Source organism: Armigeres subalbatus, chromosome 3 (assembly GCF_024139115.2).
Source record: "Armigeres subalbatus isolate Guangzhou_Male chromosome 3, GZ_Asu_2, whole genome shotgun sequence".
NCBI lineage: Eukaryota > Metazoa > Arthropoda > Insecta > Diptera > Culicidae > Armigeres > Armigeres subalbatus.
Window position 1 is genome coordinate 362,077,018 of NC_085141.1, and position 26,066 is coordinate 362,103,083.

General features: G+C 39.9%; 1 protein-coding gene and 1 long non-coding RNA gene across 3 annotated transcripts in view; one reads left to right on the forward strand and one right to left on the reverse strand.

The window, feature by feature from the left end:
• Positions 1-1,820: 1,820 nt before the first annotated feature.
• On the forward strand, positions 1,821-25,985 carry LOC134226286 (uncharacterized). Of its 2 annotated transcripts, none has more exons than XR_009983444.1 (3): positions 1,821-2,273; positions 25,537-25,649; positions 25,725-25,985. It is a non-coding gene; the product is annotated as an uncharacterized LOC134226286 (long non-coding RNA). The 2 variants fall into 2 exon arrangements; XR_009983445.1 differs by lacking the exon at positions 1,821-2,273 and adding an exon at positions 25,002-25,073.
• The window catches only part of LOC134226284 (gamma-aminobutyric acid receptor alpha-like), a 239,071-nt gene continuing 225,480 nt past the window's right edge, over positions 12,476-26,066 (reverse strand). Inside the window, exons 7-8 of the mRNA XM_062706954.1 lie at positions 13,721-13,862; positions 12,476-13,654 (exon numbers count right to left, since the gene is read on the reverse strand). Of these exons, the coding sequence (XP_062562938.1) occupies positions 12,928-13,654; positions 13,721-13,862 (869 nt within the window). The 3' untranslated portion in view covers positions 12,476-12,927. The remainder of the gene's footprint in view (positions 13,655-13,720; positions 13,863-26,066) is intronic.

Genomic DNA, 26,066 nt, shown 5'->3' on the forward strand with positions numbered 1-26,066 from the left:
TTCAATAGTGATCAACAAGGCTTTGTCCCCTGTCGAATGCAACTTGTTGCGAGCAAATTGGTTAAGAAATCTATATATATAAAAATGAAATGGTCTGTGTTCGTATCCGCATAACTCGAAAACGGCTGGATGGATTTTCTTCATTCTTCAGCAGATATGTTCGTTACCGTTTCCGACGGGTTTATATGATATTTCCTTATGCGAAAATTACGCGAAAGGTTGTGCAAATTGTAAAAATCTAAAATTAGGATTCGTATGGAAATTTCACATGTGCATTTTCCCCTACTACGCAGGACAAGGTCTGCCGGGTCGACTAGTACTATATGAAAAAGTGGCTAATGTTTTTCGGTTTTTGTGTGCACACACACACATACACACGGACAGACAGACATTTGTTCAGTTCGACGAGGTGAGTCGATTGGTATATAACACCATGGTCTCCGAGACTTCTATAAAAAGTTCGATTTTGGAGTGAAATGATAGCCTTTCGGTACAACTTTGTTGTACGAGAAAGGCAAAAAGGAATGCGTAAAAGTAATTTAAACAAATCAATTGGTAAGTAGTTTAAAAGTAATTTAAACAAATCAATTTAAGGTCACTCCTGACGGAATCCAAGATAAAAAGTGCTCGCGTTTTCGGGGGCACACCACTCGATACGGAAGCAACGCACAACTGTCATTTTTATTATTTCACGTATGCTGCGACGCAGCAAAGCCAAATCAACAAAAATGACAGTTGTGCGCCGCCTCTGAATCGAGTGATGTGCCCCCGAAAACGCGAGCACTTTGGAACTTGGATTCCGTCAGGAGTGACCTTAAACAAATCAAACATTATTCTCATGTATTCTAATTCATCATTCATTTATCATAAGGTACATTGTTGGAAATATGCGCGGAAAGGAATGGGTGGGATGGGATAACACATTACCGGTCCATCTTACGGTGGATGGAATTTTTGTGCGATCTGTGGCACGATGACTTGTCGATTAAGCGACGGTGCTGTCCTGGACACGTGATCGTAATTGTGGTAACCCTATGCGAACGCTTGAGAACTCGCTCAGAGAAGCGAGAAAGCAGGAAGAGAGAAAAAGGAATTAAGTAGTTTTAGACATGTATCGAATAGGAGAAATATACTACGATCAGAAGTTAACTAACTACCCACTGAACAAGACGTGTTTACGCTTACTATATCTAGAAGACAAAGTCTACTCCCCTTTTTACTAGATACTTCAGTGGCGTACGAGGATAGATTTTTATAAGTAAAGTTTTTACAGTTGGTTTTAATTTTTGCGAGTGACTGCGTGCATTTTGTGAAAGTTTTATAGTGTTTTGGTAGGATTACCAAATATACCATTTGTTTCAAGAACACTCGGCGTAAGTATTCCTTTGTGAAGTGACAAAGAATTTTGCTTTCCACCCATTTTTCACGTTTGGACGGCCATTGTTCTGAGTTTTTCCTTTATGTGAAACTATTTGCGCCAGAACAATCGCTTCATTTTCTTTTGTGGTGATGAGAAGTTTTTCAAACGCCATTTTTACGGTTTGTGTAAAACATATAGAGAAAACCTTTTATAAACCATTGTGTTAAATAGAAGCCATTTTGTAAAAAAAATTAAAACGTGGTTGGAATTTTGTCGACGATCATTTTCTTTTACACACACATTTTTGATTTTCCACATTTTACAGCATTTATGCGAATTCCACGAATACCAAAAACACATTTTCTTGGTGTGAACCGTTCGCCGAAGGAGGATCAGTAATCAAGAACGCGAATACAAAAAAAAAAAGGAAATCTGACGGAGGTGACAGTTGCGCTAACAGTAGTGTGAGTGTGGCATCAGAACCTAACATCGTTTTCACCACTACCGACAACCCGAGCATTGGAGCCAAACAGTCGGTGATTGTTTTGTGTCGGCGTCGAAATCAGCAAATTTTGGAAAGTGCATCGAAAAGTGCATCTGCGGAGGTCAACGAACTACCGAGTGTGAAGCCGTCGGTCAGCTGGTTTTATTGTGTGCCGGTGGTGAACAATATTGATTGGGTGCTGTTGGGTCGCAGAGCTGCTGCTGTTACGTGGATATTTTTTGATCGAGTGCAACGAAGGAAAGCTTTTGTTTATGGTGGATGCTGCTGTGAGGATTTTTTTTTGAGAAGTGCTTCGACGGAGAAAAAATCGAGCGGATTTTGTTGCTGTGTGCTGTTTTGGTGACGATTTGGATTTGGATTTGGTGGAGTGCATTTGATCTTGGATCATCGAGTGCATTGTTTAAACAGGTACGTTGGTTTTGTTTTTGTTTCTACTCTTCAGCGAGATTTATTTTATTTATTTTGTGTTTTAATTGGGCCAATTTTCATTTTGATTTTTGTTGATTTTGTGCGTTTCTTTGGGAAGGATGACCTTGACGTCGATTGCCGATCCTTTCGTCCCTTACTCTATGCCATTCAGCCAATACCAAGAACAGCTGGAATGGATTTTTAAACATAATGAATTTCCGGAAGAACGTTATAAAACGTCATTCCTGGCAGTCTGTGGAAAAGAGATTTTCACAGAACTTAAAAGGCTATTCCCAGGAAAGAATTTCAATGATTTAACGTATAAACAAATGACTGATGAACTAAAAAAACGTTATGACAAGAACGATTCAGCTGTTGTGCATAGTTACAAATTTTGGACAAAAAGGCAAGGTAGAAACGAGTCACTAGAGGATTTTGTAATTACAGTCAAGAATTTGGCTGAAAGATGCGATTTTGGAGAATTCAAAGAAAGGGCGATTCGTGATATGCTTGTAATTGGAGTGAACGATGTTCAGTTACAGAAACGGTTATGTGATGAAGAGGATTTGTCTGCTGCTAAAGCAGAACGGTTGATTCTCAATTCGGAGATATCGGCTTGTAGGACGAAGCAATTGAAACACGACGATGACAGACGCGTTAGTTTAGTGGCCAGATTGGGTAACCGATCTGATGCTTCGCGGTCTAGGAGTAGATTCCGAAGCCGGAGCCGTAGTTTTGATAGAAATCGATCGTTTTGTCCAGGAGTAGAAGCAATGGTAGATACCAAGGCAAAAGAGGCGCAAGCTCAGGTAAACCAGTTTACCTTTGTTCCTTTTGCAAGCGAACTGGACATACAAGGAAATTTTGCTACCGTTTGCATGGAAAAAGCCCGCGTAAGAACCAAGCCAGTGTTAAATTTCTTGATTCTCCAAAACCATCTTCCAGTACAAAAGATTCAGGACTGTTTAAGCGTTTAAAGAAAGATTTAGACTCAGATTCAGATTATTCTGATGGCATGCCTTGTCTCATGATCTCGTCAGTCAACAAGATCAGTGATCCCTGCTATGTGGAGGTTTTAATCAATCGAAAGCGTCTAACCATGGAGATTGATTGTGGATCAGCGGAGAGCGTTATTCCAGAAGAGCTGTATTTGAGAAATTTCAAAAGCTGTGAGCTGCAGCGATGCAACAAAAACTTGTTGTTATTGACGGAAACAAATTGAATGTAGTTGGAAGAATTTGTGTTGATGTACAGCTCGCTGGGAACCGGAAACAGCTAACCATGGTTGTTTTACGGTGCAAGAACAATTTCATCCCTCTGGTTGGCCGTACATGGTTGGACGAATTTTATTTAGGATGGCGAAACACATTTAACAATCCTCCGTTGATGGTTGGGAACATTGACGTGACTGACGAGCAAACAGTTGTCGATGAAGTAATGAGTAAGTTTCCGACGATTTTCACCAAAGATTTTTCTAGTCCGATAGTTGGTTATAAGGGAGAGTTAATCTTGAATGAAGATACACCAATTTTTAAAAAGCCTATGAGGTGCCGTTGCGCTTGAGACCGCAAGTTGTTGATTATTTGGAAGATTTGGAAAAGCAAAAAGTTATCACACCAGTTGAAGCCAGCGAATGGGCTTCGCTGGTTATTGTCATTGTCAAAAAGGATGAGAATATTCGTTTGGTGATTAACTGCAAAGTATCTATCAATAAAGTTTTGCTTCCAAATGGATACCCTTTGCCTGTTACTCAGGATCTGTTTGCTACACTTTCTGGTTCAAAAGTTTTCTGCTCTTTAGACTTGGAGGGCCCATATACTCAGCTACTTTTGACCGATCGTTCTAAGAGGTTCATGGTAATAAATACCACCAAGGGCCACTATACATACAACAGACTCCCATACGGAGCTTCTAGCGCTGCAATTTTTTTAAAAGGTCATGGACCAAGTACTATGTGGTTTGGAGAACGTTACGGTTTATTTGGACGACGTGCTGATAGCGGGAAAAGACTTCAACGAGTGCAAGAAGACACTTTTTTTGGTTAACTAAAGCCAACATAAAGGTAAATCTAAAGAAATGCAAATTTTTTGTAACGCGTTTGCCTTATTTGGGGCATGTTTTAACGGACGAGGGATTGCTTCCCTGCCCTGATAAAGTTAAAACTATTCGTGAAGCGAAAGCTCCACGGAATGTTTCAGAACTAAAGGCGTTTTTGGGACTTGTAACTTTTTATTCGAAGTTCATTCCAAATTTATCTTCTCGCATCAGCTGCCTTTACAACCTTTTGAAGAAAAACGTGACGTATTGTTGGACTGACAACTGTGAAAAAGCATTCAATGATTGTAAAGGATTTCTTTTAAACCCAAACCTTTTGGAATATTTTGACCCGTATAAGCCAGTTGTAGTAGTAACAGATGCCTGTAGCTATGGATTAGGAGGTGTAATTGCACATTTGGTTGAGGACGAGGAGAAACCTATATGCTTTACCTCTTTTTCTTTAAACAGTGCCCAGAAAAATTACCCTATATTGCATCTCGAGGCGTTAGCAGTTGTGAGCACCGTAAAGAAATTTCATAAATTCCTTTACGGTATGCATTTTACTATCTACACCGATCACAAGCCTCTAATCGGAATTTTTGGAAAGGAGGGTAAGAATTCCATTTCGGTGACACGTTTGCAGAGGTACGTTATGGAGCTTTCCATTTATGACTACGATATTGTGTATCGGCCTTCATCCCGAATGGGTAATGCCGATTTTTGCAGTCGTTTTCCTTTATCAGAGGTGATTCCCAAAGATTGGGCACGGGAATATGTCAAAAATTTAAATTTTTCCAACGAATTTCCAATTGATTACAAAGAGGTGGCATTAAAGACTCTAAGCGATGAGTTCCTACAGACAATTTTGAAATATTTGAAGCAGGGTTGGCCTCAGAGATTGGAACGGCGTTTTGTTGACGTGTACTCACATTACCAGGAGCTTGAAGAGGTCGATGGATGCGTTTTGTTCCAGGATCGCGTGGTTATTCCTGAAAGTATGAAGCGAAAGGTACTCAAAATGCTTCATATGAACCACTCAGGAATCAGCAAAATCAAACAGCTAGCTCGGAGGACAGTTTATTGGTTCAGGTTGAACAAGGATGTTGAAGACTACGTAAAGACTCAAAGTGATATGTCATCAAATGACAGCGATCAACCAAAAGGCTCCCTATTCCAAGTGGATTCCGACGACTAAACCCTTCAGCAGAATTCATGCTGATTTTTTTCATTTTGATAGAAAGGTTTTTTTTGTTGTGGTTGACAGCTTTACCAAATGGATCGAGTTAGAGTACATGCGACATGGAACAGACTGCAAAAAGGTTTTGAAGATACTTTTAGGGATTTTTGCTCGATACGGATTGCCGGATGTTGTAGTTACGGATGGAGGACCACCATTCAACTCAGACAGTTTTGTAACCTTTTTGAAAAATCAAGGGATTTTGGTCATGAAAAGTCCACCATACCATCCGGAGAGCAATGGACAAGCAGAGCGAACAGTTCGATTGGTAAAAGACGTTTTGAAAAAGTTTATGCTGGATTCGGAGATCAGAAGTTTAGATGTTGAAGAACAAATTGCTTATTTTTTATCAAACTATCGCAACATTTGCTTAGACAACAAAGGCCAATTTCCTTCAGAAAGATTACTCTCCTATAAGCCAAAAACCTTGATGGACCTAATTAATCCTAAGAATAATTTTAAAAACCACTTGACTAACTCGCATGATGATTCTTATTTGGCTAATGCGCAAGTTAATAAAAAAACCAGACGCATTCACTAAGATCAAGAATGGAGATCAGATTTTTTACAAAAACATTAACCCAACCGACATCAGAAGATGGTTGCCAGCCACATTTTTAAAACAGGTTTCTGATGCTACTTTCCAGATTTCTCTTGGGGGAAGGATAGTGTTGGCGCATAAGCGTCAGCTTAAGCTATCTTCTAACTCTCGCCGTAAAGGAACTTTAATGTTCCCACATGAGAGTTCAGCGACCCCAATGCATGATCCAGCACTCATTTTGTCGCCAGTAAGAAATCCAGAAGCAGCACCAGTTTCGTCATCTGTAGAAGCACCACTTTTGTCGTCGTCATCGAATGTTTTATCACCGATTTCGGTGAGACGTAGTAACGAATCAGGAACAAGAAGTAAAAGAAGACGGAATGAAGAAGAATCCGAATCCGACGACCAATCTACTCAAGATTTCGAATTTTATGGCTACCCAGCCGATTCTTTTATTTTCTCTAGTGTAGAACCACAGGAAGATTTACAGCATGAAGAAGAATCAGATCCACTCCCGGTGGTTCCGATAAGACGTTCTAAAAGAAGAAATAAGAAAAGAAGGAAAAGTGAATTTGTCTACTATTAGTAGAATCGAAAGAATAGTGAATTTTAAATTGTACAAATGTAAATTTAGTTTTTATAGTAGTTAAGCATGAATATAGTGCATTCGAGTAGTGAAATTATTACTAAATGGATTTAGTGTTGTAAATACTTTGAATTTTATTTGAACTATAGTCTTTAACTTAAGGATGGAGGAGTTGTGGTAACCCTATGCGAACGCTTGAGAACTCGCTCAGAGAAGCGAGAAAGCAGGAAGAGAGAAAAAGGAATTAAGTAGTTTTAGACATGTATCGAATAGGAGAAATATACTACGATCAGAAGTTAACTAACTACCCACTGAACAAGACGTGTTTACGCTTACTATATCTAGAAGACAAAGTCTACTCCCCTTTTTACTAGATACTTCAGTAATATCCTTCATAACTACCAATTTGCCTTGCCTGTTAATCGCACACAAATCGATGATCGAAACCGTGGCGATTGATTGCCGGCTCTTCTCTTGCGAGGGGGCAACCAACCGGACGAAGTACAAACGGTTCTGTTGATTACGTTGCACGCCAGCTGGCTTCTCTCTTGTTGAGCGGGCAACCAACTGGACGACGCTCAAACTGTTCCTTTTCCACTTACACTAAATTGCCGGACTTCAAACACCGGCGGCTTCTTCTTCTTCTCAAAGTTAATTATCCCCGGTGGTTTCTTCTTCCGGGCACAACGAATCTAATACTCGTGATATGCGCACTTCACAGCTCACTCTTCTGGCACGGGTCTGGTTTGTTCCCTTCTGATCCTGGTTCCAGCGATGACAACCAGTTCTATGTGGTGTGCTCTCAGTGTGGCTTGATAGTGACGGGTGCAGTGTTGATCGGGGTATTGGGGTGTTCAGGTGGATAAGGGTATCGATATTTATATTTATATTATTTCAATTTCAATTATTGTTTTAGGTGCAGTTCAATTTATGCTTAGTTCTAATTTTAATTTCTTAAGTTAAATTACCATAATAAAGTGAAATAATTAATTATATACAAAAACCATAATGAGGTAAAATGAAACCGAAACGAGAGGTTACATGTGGAGCCCGTAGTAGGGCCGACTTCCACAGATGATGCACGATTCACATTACTATCTGCCGGTAATCAGAATCCAAAGAAGACGAATTCAACTACCTCAAAAGTACATCGCTCTCGGTTCCGCCCTTAGCATGTATGTTGTCTTCGACGCATTCACCACCAGTACAACTTTGGTTGCCTCTCGGTTCAGGCGGGTATACAGTTCTGCCACCTTTAAAAATGTTCAGCACAAAATACTGTTTTCGTCGAAGTGCAGCTTCACGGCACAAAGCCCTAGCAGAATGCGTTGAGCTTCTGATATAACTTAGAAAGCGTGTTTCTTGAGCTGTTCCATCACCTCGCACTCCGCTTATTCCAGGTGGCATCACTTCTCCTGGAAGAGACGGATCTGCTATTTCTGTTTTCGTCTATAGTATTCCACGTTCTGCCAGGTCCCTTGCTGCAGCTCAACCGCTCTTCCAAAATCTGTCTGCACTCTTCATCGAACCAATCGCTCCATCGACTTCGTTCCACATACTCGACGCTGCCCTTGAGATGCTGCGTGTATGCAGTGGCGCTAACAGGTTGGGTTAGTCACTCTAGGTCGTACAGGGCCGGCCGTTGGTACCGCACATTGTGGATAGTACGGATAGTTTGGGGCGCAATTTAACCATCAGTGGTCATAGTCGATGTTAATACCACGATAGGTCCTGATATCGACAATGTTGGAGATGATCCGTTCATCAATCAGAACGTGATCGATTTGTGATTCTGTCTACAGTGGTGATCTCCAGGTATATCGACACTGGAGGCTGTGCTGGTGTGCTAGGTGCCAACTGGTGGGTGATGAAATGTCCAATAGTCGGTCTAAACTCCTCTTGGCTAACCTGAGCGTTCAAATCTTCTATGATGATTTTGACGTCGTGGATTTGACAGATGTCGTACTTTCGTTCGAGCGACGCGTAGAACGTGTCCTGATCATCATAAATGCTTCCAAAGTGTGGACTATTGACGTTGATTATGCTAAAAAAAATCAGCCTTTGATCCTCAACCTGTGCATTCTCTCATTTATCGGCCACCATCCGATCACGCGCAGCAGGGACTATGTCCAAGGGCTTGACGATCCCTCCCCAGGCCATCTGCGAGTTGTGGCGCCTGCCTAGGATGTGGTGGGGTTTGACAGTGGGCCCTGTTAAACCTCTATAAAAAGCTGCATGTATCCGCAAGTAGGCTCCGCCAAAGCGACCGTGTGCCGCTCAAAGCGCACAAGCCCAAGTCCTGGTGTTAGGTGGGACGCTAAACAGCCCTGACACGATGGCCCTCCGACGAGACAGAAGGTTTGCGCAGGCTCAATAAGCCGCCTGGAAAACCAATAATTACGAACAATATAAGAGATAATGCGACTCGATATAATCGGCAAAGACCTAGGCGACGAATAAAGGATCACGATTGGAAGCTTGGAACATGGAATTGCAAGTCGCTAGGTTTCGCAGGTTGCGACAGGATGTTCTACGATGAATTACATCCCCGCAACTTCGACGTCGTGGCGCTGCAGGAGATTTGCTGGACAGGACAGAAAGTGTGGAAAAGCGGGCATCGGGCGGCTACCTTCTACCAAAGCTGTGGCACCACCAACGAGTTGGGAACCGGTTTCATAGTGCTGGGTAAGATGCGCCAACGCGTGATTGGGTGACAGCCAATCAACGCAAGGATGTGCAAGCTGAGGATTAAAGGCCGTTTCTTCAACTATAGCATCATCAACGTGCGCTGCCCACACGAAGGGAGACCCGACGACGAGAAAGAAGCGTTCTACGCACAGCTGGAGCAGACATACGATGGATGCCCACTGCGGGACGTCAAAATCGTCATCGGTGACATGAACGCGCAGGTAGGAAGGGAGGAAATGTATAGACCGGTCATCGGACCGGATAGTCTGCACACAGTATCGAATAACAACGGCCAACGATGCATAAACTTCGCAGCCTCCCGCGGAATGGTAGTCCGAAGCACCTTCTTTCCACGCAAAAATATCTACAAGGCCACATGGAGATCACCTAACCAAGAAACGGAAAACCAAATCGACCACGTTCTAATCGACGGTAAATTCTTCTCCGACATCACGAACGTCCGCACTTACCGCAGTGCGAATATTGAATCCGACCACTACCTCGTTGCAGTATGCCTGCGCTCAAAACTCTCGACGGTGTACAACACGCGTCGAAGTCGAACGCCGCGGCTTAATATTGGGCGGCTACAAGACGATAGACTAGCCCAAGAATACGCGCAGCAGCTGGAAGTGGCACTCCCAACGGAAGAGCAGCTAGGCGCAGCGTCTCTTGAAGATGGCTGGAGAGATATTCGATCCGCCATTGGTAGCACCGCAACCGCTGCACTTGGCACGGTGCCCCCGGATCAGAGAAACGACTGGTATGACGGCGAATGTGAGCAGTTAGCAGAAGAGAAGAATGCAGCATGGGCGAGATTGTACATGATAGGAAGAGGTTCAAGAGAAGACAATGTGAGCCACCCACCGCGAGTTGCCATCGGTGGTGACGAAATCGAGGTGGTAGAAGAATTTGTGACTGCCGAAAATGATACCAGCAGAGAAATATGGAGACGCATTGTGGCTGGAAATCGTACATACTTTGGACTCCGCAAGACGCTCCGTTCGAATAGAGTTCGCCACCGTACCAAACTGACAATCTACAAAACGCTCATTAGACCGGTAGTCCTCTACGGACACGAGACCTGGACGATGCTCGTGGAGGACCAACGCGCACTGGGAGTTTTCGAAAGGAAAGTGTTGCGTACCAACTATGGTGGGTTGCAGATGGCGGACGGTACGTGGAGGAGGCGAATGAACCACGAGTTGCATCAGCTGTTGGGAGAACCATCCATCGTTCACACCGCGAAAATCGGAAGACTGCGGTGGGCCGGGCACGTAGCCAGAATGTCGGACAGTAATCCGGTGAAAACGGTTCTCGACAACGATCCGACGGGTACAAGAAGGCGAGGTGCACAGCGGGCAAGGTGGATCGATCAGGTGGAAGATGACTTGCGGACCCTCCGTAGACTGCGTGGTTAGCGACGTGTAGCCATGGACCGAGCCGAATGGAGAAGACTCTCATATACCGCACAGGCCACTTCGGCCTTAGTCTGAATAAATAAAATAATCCGATCACGCGCCTTTGCATATCGCCTATCACTATGAAAGCTGGTTCCAGCTCTCCAATAATTGGTAGAGTAATGTCAGACAACAATGAAGAATTTGGATACTATTTTGACACTTGTAGTAAAAATAAAGTTAATATGCTCTCGGATGCACTCTAAAAGTAAGGAACATAAAGTTTAGATATAAGCTGTTATCAAGCAATTATAGTAGAATGTGATGAAAGTTGATATTAGCCCGTAAAAGATGGCAGCTGGTGACTTCAATGCCTTAATACTTTAATGTTCTAATACTAATACATTGTTTCATAAATGCACAAAGCAATTCCAAAGGTAAAGTTTTATTTGAAAACTGTTCGACGAAGACGTTTTACGACGATCAGCAGAGGACCGTCTTTTATACACTAATCAACGCAGCTCGAAGAATAGATATGTAAAGACGCTCTTACTCATATAAAGACGGCATCAAACAATATTTCGATAGCGATTTCACTGTGCATATCGAAGATGAGATGGCTCGTTTTGTTCCTGGTCCAGTCGAGGGGGAATTCTTTCGCGGTGTTGAACTTAATCTAGAATTAAAAAAACACCTAAATAAAGTTTAAAAAAAAAAGGAATTCTTTCGTGTTGGATTTTAGTAATTAAGTACAACTCTGTACATAATTTTACCTTTTTTTAACTATCATTTATTTGGAAGGCTCATTTGTCGTGAAGCATTACGGAGCCGGAGTCACGTTTTTCAATACAGTTTTTTTATGATTCTTATACCCTAATGTTAGTTTTGGGGAACCGAAAGTGGTTTGGTCGAGGTTAGGGAAAACAATTATTTATTTAGGGTGCTTATTTTACTAAAATGCTGATGGTCACATAGTTAACTGACATCCTTGGCAATGTTCCACATCTGTAACCGGACAAACATTTTTTGAGAGATACCAACGAGAGGAAGACATACAAATAGGGTTTAACGGTAGACAACAAGAGGAAGACATTCTTAAGGGATTGCGACAGCAAAAGGGATGGGTGGACGACGACAGTCTAACAACTTTCAGAATTTGGTGGACAAGGGACGTATATTCGAGACTCGCTAATACTTCCCTCATAGGCTTTGGCTGCTTTCCTCGAACCCGGAGATATTCAGTTAGCACAGATCTGGGACCATGATGCTTGTCGCACGTCCACACGACATGGTCAAAGTCCTGATAATCTGCGCCGCAAACATAAATCCATAAATCTTTCGAAAATGATCCATAAAAATATTTTGATCCATAAGTATACTATATTTTGATCCATTAGCCGAAAGCTAAGTAAAAGTTCATTTAATTATGGTACAACGTTCTGTGAAATTGCTCTGTAATATACCAACTGCCCTTTTTGCAATTCTGAGCTCAATCGATCAATCAGAACCAATTTCCAGATCGAATGAGTGACGGAGGTGTATTTTCCTATATATGTATTTTGACTGAAATCCCCATACAAATTCGACAACATTTTTTTCTCCCCATACTAAGCTGGGCCAGTCTATTATACATCTATGCACCTTTCTCTTCATCCACAGTACAGATCTTTCTTCTAGTATTGTGATAATTAATAAAAACAATATTTTTTCATCCATTTCATTTATTCCTATTGCCGATAAGTCCTATAAAATTACAGTGGGTTTCCAATACTGTTGTCGTATACTGTTTTATTGCCAGACATTTACCGTGAATCGTTTCCATTATTTTGGCATCGATTGCACTATCAGTGGTTCGACTACAGGTCAAACCATCAAGTTCACTATTATTCAAATAAGCGTACGTGGTCCCACTAAAATCTACAATATGTTTTTGATTTATTTATTTTTTATGTTTCTAATAAAGCTGTCTTCTACATTTTGCCATATTGGCCCTATATTCAAAACACTCAATACAACAATTAAATTTTATTTGTTTTTTCTAATTATTCGATACAGCGCTAATTTTTTGTTCAAATATTCTTTAATAGGAATTCCACCACAATAGTGCATCCTTTTCTGTCATGTAGGATGCGATGAACACATATCTGCTTCCTTGGTTTTGTAGCTGTTCAATTTTTGTGCTGCTGTGGTAATCGCTCGCTTCGCGATAAGTATAGAAACCAGTAGAAAACGTTAATGGCCAGGAACAGCAGTGGGAAGAAAATCCTCGAGGCTCTATCAATTTTAGACACCGAATTGAACCGGGGGGTTCGCTTTTTGCGTTTCCTTCGCCGCTGGATTTGCGCCGACCCTCCCAGAGACAGCTGTAACGAGCTCCGCTTGGTGGACGGCACGGGCGTCGAAAATGACGAACTCGCAAAGCTACGAGGAATGTCCTCCTCTTTGTGACCGAAACATGACAGGTCAGCCCAGGACGTTTTGGAAGATTTTCTTACGGGTGTTACCGGGATTGAGCAAACCGAGAGGGGAATCACCTCCACCACTTTGGAATCGGTGCCTCCTGTTCCACTGATGGACGTGACCGTCGAGCACCGTTTCGATGAGATTTTAATTGAATGCAGGTGAGATTGGTCGCCGTTGGCGTTACCACCGCCACAGTCGCTGTCTTCATCGGAGCTCGAGGTCAGCTCGTCAGCACTGAAGTAGCACTCGCCGGATCCATACTTGGTGAAGTAATGAACGACGGCGAACTGAATGATGGTAGCGAAGATGAACGCAAACGATAGAAACACGAAAAAGTCAAGAGCGGTTGGATAAGGAACTTTTGGCAAATCCGTGCGGGCTTCCAAACCGAGGAACGTCATCGTGAGTACGGTGGTGATTCCGAGCGATACCCTGCATAGGGACGAGAGGGGATAGGTTTGTTATTGATTGGCCAATGAAGATAAATTACGATATTACCTGTCTGCCGTGGCTTCGCGATTCAGCCAAAACGATACCCACGAAAGGACGACCAGCAGCACACATGGCCCGTACACCTGGATCAGAAAATTGCCCATGTGACGTTGAAGGTGGAAGCTCACAAGTAACATCGAGTATTCCGCTATGTTAGAGGGAAAGCAGAGAAGAAATAAGAACGTGCAATCTATGAATAAGATTATTTATGGTTCAGGTTCGATGATGGGTTATACATATGCTGATTGAATAGAACGGTATGTAAATGATGCTAAAACACTTTTTGGGATTTTCTTAAGATGAATGTACACTCAACCAGATTTTCCTTCAATTCTGTTTTAAGAACCTATAATTAATTTTTTTCATACAATATCTGCAAACTTTTTTACAATACCTGTATTAAAAGCTTATGAAATAGAATTTATAGTTAAAAATCGCAACAATATCCCAACAGCTCCAACTTCCAGGGATGGGGCACAGGTATTTCTCCCATATATCCTGCCTCTTATACCTGGGCTCATTACCCGTCTCTTAAACATGATAAAATAAAATAAAATCAAATCAAATTCAAAATGTTTGTGAAGCAAATGTGACAATGTTTTAAAACAAAATTTATATATAAACCTTGAACGCGTACTAATAGGATCAGCAACGAAAGTGATTTATTACACCGTACAACTAGCCAAATGATACAATTTTGTCTTATTTAAAGCAACCTGATGTTGAAACCCACTTAACTTATTTTAACAAGGAAAAAATTAAATGGCACTCCACTGCAAGTCTTCTTCTACTTCTTATTGGCATTACATCTCCACACTGGGACAGATCCGCCTCGCAGCTTAGTGTTCATTAAGCACTTCCACAGTTATTAACTGCGAGGTTTCTAAGCCAGGTTACCATTTTTGCATTCGTATATCATGAGTCTAGCACGATGATACTTTTATGCCCAGGGAAGTCGAGACAATTTCCAATCCGAAAATTGCCTAGACTGGCACCGGGAATCGAACCCAGCCACCCTCAGCATGGTCTTGCTTTGTAGCCACGCGTCTTACGTCTCATATTCTAAATACTTTACCTCTCCAGATCAAAGGGACCATATTGTGCTCCCGAAAATTTTATGTTTATGACCTTTCTTGACCTCAGGAGCCATTTAGGGTTTTAATTTTTAAATTATTAATAACGGTAGGAAACAAATTAAAACCATGAACGTTACCACTAAATTGTCATACAGGGTCTCAAAGATATTTAAAAATAAATCAAGCGCGATTTTTAAAAACGTCGTAAGTCCAAAAGATAGGCTCTCTTTTTTACTCTCTCTTTCAATTATTACGAAGCCATCCTAACATTTACATCAGATTTATTATCATTGACCTGGTAGAAATATTGCAAAAAATGCAAAACTAGCTAAGATATTAATGATCTTCAGTTGAATAGTCACTTTTGTACTTTTGTAAGAAAATGGACTTTTTCGATAAAAAAAAATGTTGTAATAAAGGGAATATTTTTCACCAACAGATCTAGGACAAAAACTAAATCCATAGAGCAACTAAGGAGCTAAAGAGCTTTAATTTCATATATATTTAAGAAGCGCCAACTCAAGAACATCTTATAAAATAACACTTTTCTGTGCCACTGTTTATTTAAAAGTAAGTTCGATCCTGTTGAAGTTTTCCGATCTGGTTGAAACTTTTAATGTTTTTTTATCTAGAAACAAAAAAATCAGGATTGTTCATTAAGGGAAGAAAGGGGTAAAATAGTCCTGTAAAAATAAAATGTCGAAAATTCCTCAACTTTCATATGAGAGTTCTTGCAGAATATACATTAGTATAAAAACATGAATTTTTCTTCCTTTCAATTCATCAAGATTTTCATCTCAATGGATACTTGAAAACTTGTAAACTTATTCAGCGTTTTGTTATCAAAATGAAACACGTTGATTGATTCAAAAATTGACCCGTGAGGACTTTATTTTTCACACTCATAGTTTTTACCTTTGATTTTGTCTACATCTAATTTTAGCACGTTTTGATCCGATTTTATCTCCTGAAAATTGTTGGACATTTTAAATCCGATTGCGTTGTAATGTGCTATATCACATACATTTTTGTCTTCCTATTAACATATGAGGTAAATTGCTTGAAAATGGGAAAAAATGTGCAGGCAACAATTGTTATGCTGATTGGCTGTTCATATTTTCTGAAAATATTCAAGGTTTTTTATTTTGATTAGTTTGAAGCAATCATTGAATATAAATGTGAACTATAAAGAAATGTGCAAAATGCCGTATGACTCATTATATGTGAGAAATGGGATGAATAAAGTCATTAGCTACCCTTTTATCTAATTGTATTTAATTTCTAAATTGACTTAAATTTGGTAGCCCAATGCGTACCTGCTGATAAATGATTTTATGTGTTCTATATAAGTCTCAGAATCAACAGCTATATAACACTATTCCAATGATAGTAAACCAGTTATAAAAGAGTTTTCAGCAACAATAACAAATCAACATTGAAATTTTTTCTACTACAATTTTAATACATTTCATTTAGGCTGAAAACTGAAGAAGAAGTTTTCGAATATTGCTTTGTTTCCAAGATAGTGATGCAAATAAGAATTGCGATGTTAAGCGATGTTAAATAACTATCATCCTTTGCGAGGTGAGCCGGCCCAGGGCCGAAAACCTCATTAATAAAGATAATAATAATTATAACTATCATCCAGGCAAGGCTATCCCATCAAGATCATAGCCATTGTCTTCCAAAGCCATTTTCATCTGGAATAATTTTTGCTTCGGAACATATTTAACTCGTGTGCGTATAAAAGTACTTCGGAAATCACTAAATGCGGGATAATTTGATATGCCAATTATATTATGGAATATTGGAAGTTGATTACCAGGAGAAATCTCAATTTAAAATATTTGCAATAGATGTATACGAATGTAAACCAGTGAAAACAATCCGTCATCCTTTCTGACGTTTCAATTTATCCGTTTGGTGTAATGAGGTTTCAATATGACTTAATAATAAGGCCGATTCAAATATTAAATTTATTTTATGTCACCCCCCCCCCCCCCTTCAACTTTCCTAAAATATTGAAGGGGCGAAAAAAAATTTTGTTTTGATGTTTTATTTTATTTTTAAAATTCCGAACTTTATGCATCACTGTTTTTATATTGATACGAAATATAACATTTAGAGATTATAAATGTGCCCCAAGAGTATTTTAAATGAAAATACAAGCATATATCGGCATAAATATTCTATATCCTTTCCTTACAGATTCCGTCTAAGCTCCCTTGCAATATATGGCCGACCCATTTCCATCCACGTTTTCGAACATCCATTGTTATGGCTTTTATGTTGCTCGGCACTCTAAGGCCGTTCGAATTATAAATTTTAGACATCATCTGCGTTATCTTTGCCTAAACACAACACGCTCCACGATAGAGTAGTATATTCGAATTTTGGTGCGTGGATTATTTCGAAAACTCGCGAAGGTAGCCCCAGTCTTTCTGACTCATGGTTCCATGTTAATCCCAATTTCGTCATCTGATGATATCAGACTGTCAAGATATTGAAGTCCTCCGATGGTCCGGCTACTGCAAAGTTTGAGGGGCTTTTCTCGTTAGCCCTCAACCACCTGGTCCTGTGGGGGTTGATGACCCGCAGCAAAAAAGCATACGGTCAGCACGTTAAGGTCACTCCTGACAGAATCCAAGTTTCAAAGTGCTCGCATTTTCGGGGGCACACCACTCGATACGGAGGCGGCGGACAACTGTCATTTTTGTTGATTCAGCTTTGCTGCGTCGCAGCATGCGTGAAAAAATAAAAATGACAGTTGTGCGTTGCCCCCGAAAACGCGAGCACTTTGAAACTTGGATTCTGTCAGGAGTGACCTTAAGCACACACAAAAGAGCATCGCAGTACTAATAAATCGTTTCGTGTTCATTAGCCAAATCAGGTCAATCGCACCCACCAAGATCTTTTCGATTACGCTGAGAAGTAACAGTGCAGATGAAATGCACCCTTGCTTCACATCAGCGAAAAATACATATACATTGAAAATACATTGCATCCCTGGGCGCCGATTGCCGATCGACCTTGGAGCCGCTTTAGATTTCCTGCTTCGGATGGCTGCTTTTTGAAGAATGCTGGCTGAGACTTGAAGATGCTGTTCGAAGTGATCGCACCAACATTCCAGCTTTCCAGTCAGTGAGGCGATAATCTTCGGTTGTTGCAGCCATGTTTTTTTTTCATCGGCCAGGATGTCCACCCACGCCAGACTGTCCTGTCTGCAGCAACGCCTGACTCCCACTTACAGAGATACAGACCGTAGACGGGAATCGTACTTCACTCCTCTGATTCTTCTCGTTCCTCAGCCTTTGATTCTATACGCTTCTCAATCTCCAGTCGGGTTACATTTGTAATCCATTCTATTCGCTGAGTGCGCAGCTCATCCAAGTTGATCTCTCCGGTTTCGATAAAAGTATTCTTCGCCGCCCACTTCTATTCTACGCTTCCACCTTCAGGAACATTCACTATCTGAGTTCCATATTCTTCAACTAACGATCTCTTCACAGCTGGATCTTCTGGTCGGTCTATGGTAAATCGACACCCGAGTGAATTCTCTCGCCGCTGAGTTCTGGAAATGCGTGGTCGGATCTTGCCAATTAAAAGATAATAGTCAAACACGATATCATCGCTGCGATAATTACGGACTCAAGAAGGCACCGTCTCCATTTTCAGGTGATTCATTTCCAGAGGAGCTAAATACTAATCTCGACAACTAAAAGCGGCTCTAGAAAAGTTGTTGGCTGCAGACGGGAGAAGTGGAGGCGGATGGACTCCCCGGTAAACGAAGGTAGGAAAGCCGTAACAACCGGCGATACTCCTCCTCCACTATATTTCACGATGCCTGATGGCAGCAAGGAAAAATCCGTGGATGCCAGGGAAAGACGCGACATGTCAGTTACTCACCGATCCAACTCATCAGCTGAAACGTTGGATTTCTTCGTTGGAAAAACTTCTTCGAGTTTTGACGGCTTATCCTAATTCAGATATAAGGGAAGGTTGACGATCTCCGAAGGCAGTATGCAAGATTCCGCCCGGATGATCATGTGAGAACCATACTGTCATGCTTTGTATCATCCTGAAGCAGGTCAATGAATTTCAAGAATCCCTCCATTTGGTACGATGACCACGGAAAAGCCTTTGAGGGCGTCCTTAGAAGCAAGGGAGGCCTATACAAAATCCAGAGTCCAGCATAATATAATCGCTCAAGTGTGGCAAGGCTGGATCTATTATGTCTCTGTTGCTGTTGCCCATAGTAATCGACAAAATCATGGGCCGCTCTAGCAGCCCACCACCATAGAGCAATCGTACTACCTCGACCCAGATGACGATACTGCAGTACTAACGCAACAGTGGAGTAAACTGAATGACCTGGTTGAACACTCCCCTCATCAACTTCAACAACACCGAATCATTGGAATTGAACAAATTCAACTCCACGGTAGCCGGGCAAACAGTAGGAGTAGGTCGAAAACCAAAGTCAGTCAACGATGGGCGGCGGTCTAGTCAATGCACCAAACCCCGAATACTTAACTCTAACGTGAAATCTGTGATGTTATACGCCAGTGATACTTGGTGCGTGTTAGCAGAGATCACATAGATTTGCAAGTATTCATCAACCGATGTCAACGTTTTACAGCTCGGATCTGGTGGCCTCAACTAGATTCTGAATCTTAATACTCATCGACGATGCCATCGAAATCCGATATCAACAGCAACTCCACAGTGTGACGTAGGCCTGCCGTACACCACATAAGAGCGGAGACGCAGGACATCGCAGCAACGGCAGACCCAGGATTTTCTGGTGACGAAACCCTAACAGAGAAATAAATGAAATCTACAGGAATCAGGGCCCAATTCAAGGATGGAGATCTTTTACGTTGGCCATATGCCCCCCATGCCCCCCCATGTGCTCAGAACACAAGAGTGAGCCAGTTTATAAATACCACATGTACATGGGGCTGAGAAGGAAACCAATATGTCATATAACCTATCGTGTAACTTTGATAAGCTATTTTTACAATTTTACAGAGATTTATTTAGAAACATAATATCAATTGGGTATAAAGTACTAATTGAGTAGAAAAAGCGTGCAAAATTTAAACAAAATCGGTCAGTCACCGCCAAGATTATCGCAATTTTTTTTATTTTGGCGATTTTTAACATCAATTTTTGAAGGGCTGTTTTACCTCAGTTCTCCTCAATGAAAAAATCTGAACATTTGCAAAATGTCTTCTTCTACATATATGAACAAATCCTGAAAATTTCATTCAAATCGGAGAACATCGGTACAAGAGAGGGTCGCGCTTCTCGTTTGTTTCGAGTTCTGACAAACTCAATATTTAAAACTTTTAATGCATTTCAACATTAAATCATTATATTATTAACTAATACATAATTTCATTCTAAATGTTTCGATACAATTACATTTTTGGCGAATTTCATTGTATTTTTATATTTTTGCTCTCACATGCATGTGCTTCATATTATCCTTTCTCCCCTGAGTTTGTTAATGTTGAAGTAACCATTCTAAGGACCAATCTTACTTTGACATCATTCTTCACCGAACAGACCACCCGATCTATTGTAAAACGCGAGCAAGGTCAGATACGCCTGTCAGCAGATCAGTGGCTATGTCTCTGCCAGCAACCACACAGTAGTAGTGCCCCATTCAAGATCACCAGCGCTACTCGACTCGTCTATCGCCTGCCGCACTTGACCTTATTTGCAAGCTTCCATTATCTGGCATGTACACTGCACATAATAGGCAGTTGGAAGCTGGTATATGCATCGTCCCGCCATCGAAAGCCGGTGGCGTTGTACCAAAGGATAAATGTTACAACATTAAACATATTGTTATCGAGGATGACGTTTTGTACAGCAAATATACATGTTGATGACATTGATACAATATAATAGTTGGATGAATCGTTCAACATTTTTCAATCATATTTGATGATTTGCTTTCACAAGTAGTTACCCACTTGATTTCTACTTTGTTTGTGTTAATTCTGTTTGCTTTTCTCGTATTATTGAACTATATAGTTTTTTTTAGTTGTTTCGATAACTTCTAATAGTACATCCAAGTATAAACAATCACAAATGTTCAATGGATTATTCTTGTACTTTTTTCCAATGCAACATGATAGAACCGCTCATAAAACCAACAACCTGAATGGAAACTGATTGAAAACGATGTGTACTGTCGAGTGTACTTCCACGGGATGTGCAACCAATTAATATACCTTTTCTGTGTAGGTATCGAGCGCGAGTCGCCAACCAGCCAACATGGCATGATCTCACGAAAGCTGATTACTCTCAATTAGCCAGATTTGTGAAGTGCGGTGGATGTTTTGGATATTGTAGAAGAGTTTCCACGTATGCTACGAGTGATTTGATAGGATTGAATGGATTGATATTGCAAATCTGTTTCTGACTTGTTGGGTGGTTTCCCCGAAATTGGAAGAATTCTTGATTGGATAGTTCCATTCACATGCATTGTGATGCTCCTGTTGATTTTTGGTTTTGGGGAATCAATTTGAGAATACTATTATTAATTTAAGCATATGTTTAGAACGGTCGACTGGAATTGAAGGGATCATTCGCAAAGGGGTGTAAGTGACAAAAGCTTCCATTCATAAGGCCATATTTTTTGTAAAATTTAACATTTAATTTGAAGAAACTTAGATACAAAATACTATTACATACACCTTACTGCTCCTATTACCCTCAATGAGAGATTGTCAAATATACGGAAATGGCTCGGAAATAAGCATATGCGGTATTTCGAAAAATTTCGTTTCAGGTGACTCGAAACGAAATTCCGCGGAATTCGAGCATGGCGAAATCATTTTTGTAAATTTCGTTCCGTTTCGCAAAAAATAGAAAAATTTCGCTAAAAAAAACTAGCTTCTAACGAAATTTAACGGAATTCCGCGGAATTTCCAAACAAATTTGAACTAATCCATACTTTATATTATAAAAAATTTTGGCTGCGCCGCTAAACAAAATCGTTAAGTTGTTTTCAAAACTTTAGGTTATATAATTTTTTCTATTAACGCTTACTACATAACTCCATTCTTAGTCGACAAATACGTAAGTAGTTTTCTTCTATAAAACGTCTTCAGTGTTTCCATGATTTGTGATATTTTTGTACAATTTGCACAATATGAATACGTTTTCGACCATGTTGCTGCTGGTCATGGGACGGCAACTAGTCCGGGAGAACGTGACGTGAAAAAATCTACTCGCGTAGCAGAAATTTGTTAGACCAATGTGCAATCGATCGTGTTGATGCTGATCACGCCAGCTAGTGTGGTAGAACGCGAAGTGATAAAACTAATGTCTGCATCGATGAGCACAAAATTATTTAGTGCGGAATCGATCGTGTTGTAGAAGATTATTAAACGAAGCACATTGATCTTGCGTTGGATTGATTTGAAACACAGTTTATGTCTTCTTGTTTTTAAAATAACTTCGTTTACAATAAATCTTTTGTCGCTTACCAAGTGGTTTCACATGAATTACCATCTGAACTAACCAACGCAACGATTCCTTTCCCGTAGCGCTCTCGGAGATGCAGAGCACTCGTCGGTCTCTTAAAACAATGAGTGTTAAACTAATTTTCCTCTCCTAATCCTAAACTGACTATAAGCACGTGACCAGCATCGTTATTGGTCGTGAATTGAAAACTCCGAAGCAAGTATACAATAAGAATAACTTTTTTGTATCCCAAGAATATTATCAAGAATCATGATTAGCAACTACGATGTGTACAGTTAATCAAGCTAATAAGCTCTTCTTTGACTATTTGCACAATATGTAAGGAACATAGTCGATTTGTGGTCTTTTCTAGATCTTCGCATGGAATTTGCCAAAAAAAATCCAGAACGGGTTGAAAGATCATTAAAATTGCTGAAAATTCCTTAGTTATGATTGCTTTCAGCACATTCTGACCATAACAGCTGCCAAGGACACACAGACAATAGCTCAGTTTGTCGAGCTGATTGTATATAAGGCTATGGGTCTGTGAAATTCAATCTGAAATATATATCTTTGTGCATTTTAGAAAGGTGCACAGAATTCTTCTAGTGAGCAAATGTATGCTACATATGTAGACGAAGAATAAGAAGGAATACATTTTGGCAGATACGCCCTTTTCAAATGTTGATCTAGTAATATCAATTCTATATCTGCGTATACGCCTGGCAGATGTGGATACATAATTAAGTATCCCACTAAATAAAAAAACCATGGTGATGTATATAATTATTAAACCAAAATTTGAAACGGATGATGAAAATAAAATTTTAAAATAATCGAGGATGAACAACACTTTCAAGCGATCACATATATAAATTATCAAATGATTAAAACTCGCTAGAAAAAGTGAAATCAGAAGAAGCGTACATAATGTAAATCCAATTTAATAAAAATTCCGCGGAAAAAAAAATTAAAATTTCGTTTCGAAAAATTTCGAATTAAATGAACCTTGATTTCGTATCGTTTCGAAGTCTCGGAAGAAATCTATATTTCGTTTCGTTTCGATCCGAATCAACAAAGACATTTGGAATTTCGTTTCGTTTCGTTTCGTTAGGAAAAAGTGTGTTATCGCATACCCTTACTCGCAAATGTGGCAAATGGCAAATGTCCAAATATGTCGGCACAGAGTATGAAAAACTTCTGCATGCTACAGCAAAGTAACCATCGTGAGGCAATTTCAAAATAAAATATTAGTGCTGTCCAATAGACTGGCCCAGGAAACAAAAAGTTGTCTAATTCCACGGGGCACCCCCCAGGATTGTGTCTTTGGGTGAGAAAATCAATCTCTGAAAATTTCAGCTCAATCGCTTGTTGCATAAGCTGGCGCATTTGATTTGAAGTTTGTATGGGGATTTCAGCCAAAATGTATAGGAAAATACACCTCCGTCACTCATTCGATCTAAAAATTGGTTCTGATTGCTCGATTGACCTCAGAATTGCAAAAACGGCAGTTGGTATGCTACAGAACAATTTCACAGAACATTGTATGATGATTAAATGAACTTTTATATAGGTTTCGGCTGATGCAATTCGATCAAAAAACCCAAAAATACACAAATCAGCTCCTAATAAATCAGCCGAAAACTATAAAAAAGTTCATTTAATCATCATGCAATGTTCTGGGAAATTGCTATGTAGCATACCAACTGCCGTCTTTGCAATTCTGAGGTCAATCGAGCAATCAGAACCAATTTCCAGATCGAATGAGTGACGGAGGTGTATTTTCCTATACATTTTGGCTAAAATCCCCATACAAACTTCAAATCAAATGCGCCAGCTTATGCAACAAGCGATTGAGCTGAAATTTTCTGAGATTGATTTTCTCACCCAAAGACACAATCCTGGGGGTGCCCGTGGAATTAGACAACATTTTTTCTCCCGTACTAATCTGGGCCAGTCTACTGCCCAATGAGCAGCTCGAAGTAGCTCGAAGTTTTTCCCGTCCTGCTCGTTCTTTATTGTCAACAGACGGGGATTAGCAGGACAGGGAGAAACTTCGAGCTACTTCAAGCTCTCATTGGACAGCACTATTTATACGTCTTCTGCCTCGACGATGAATGTCGTTATTATCTATCCCATCCCGGATAAAAATTTACAGTAACTTGTATGACATAACCCATTGAAATACAATAGATTGTGTGGCAAACAATACAAACTATTGTATGCTTATTGTAAAATGTTCACGGTTGTAAAAGATTCTTATTGTACGTACATTAAAATAACAATATATTTAAATGTTTCCGATATATTCTATTATATTTTTATTGTTCGCTTATGTTTAGTATTGCTCATCCAAAAACTAAACAATTTTTAAAAGTATTCGGTTTGGATGATCTGGAAATCCGTCTAATGTTATTGAATTAATATAATTTTGGAATATTTCATGGATTTATTATATTGATGAAATAACAATTGAAAACAATAAAATTACAATAGCTTTGTTTGTTAAATAAATAAAAATGTTATACCGGTTCTCAAGTATATATTTTCATATTGCAGGTCTTGTTGCAGGTCTAGAAATGTTTTGCAATAAAAATTTGATTTCAAAAAAATGAAAGGGAACAAAAACTTTTGCTTATAATTTTACTCGGAGAATGACTGGATTCATTTGACCGTGTACAGTTTTGTTTATAATTAGTGAAGAGATGAAAATAATGAAACTGTATGGTGCAGAAAGTGTTTTTTTCATTGCAGTTTCTGCTGCTGGGAAAGCGGTAGATCACTATGGCTTCTGTACCGTGGTGAGTATCTAAAGTGTTGAAGCGTGTTAGAGCATCATTACTGAGCGCGAGTATTTTGATCACTCTCACTGTACTGTCATTTTAGATTAGTCACTCTTTTTCGCATCGGTCACTATTTTCGGTATTTTCGGTTATCATTTCGGTGGCTGCATTCCGTATCGGTGACGTTCGAGGTTTGATAGTTCATCAAATAATAGCGCTGTTATTTGGTCAATTTGGTCACTTGTCAGCTGCGCTACTGTTTTAGCAGCGCATTTAGTAGCGACCGGTAAAGTGTCAAGTAATGATACTGCGCTGACAAACGGTTTATACTCACCACTGGTAATCGTAATCTTATACTACAAAAGTTCAATGTACATAATGAACGCAGTGGTTCATCCCGAAATAAAAAAAATAAATGAAAATTTTATCATCATAATACCTGATGACAAGCCTGGTAACATGTATTCTTGTTCCTTTACAGAAATGAAGCTTATGATAAATAAAGTACTGCTGCTTGCTGGTCACTGATTGAAGATCGTTCAGTGGCTACCATTGGCCAATCTCACCAACGGGATATAATAAGAATTGATGCAGGTAATTTTTTCTTTTCTTCTCGACGTATTTTTTCTAATAAAACTGAGATTCTTTTATAATTTACATTTTTCACAGGTTTATATCTATATGTATTGTCTATTCGGAACAAAGTTAGTACGCTTTTTAAACCGATGTTGGATTTTTCTTCAGATACAGGCAACCCACTTAACTTTGGAAGTAGTGCGCTGGATTCGTCTAAAGATATGCTAAACAACCGGAGGAAAATAAAATAATTTGTAAAACAATTAATTGTATTGTATTTTTATTGTAATATTGGAGTATAATGTATTCTAAATCCTGTTGTATTTCTATTGTAAAACAATAGGAACAGTAATTGAAAACATTTAAAACACAATGTTTTCTATTGTTTTGTCGCTCGAAATCATCCCATTGAAGAACCGTAAAATCAATTGTTTT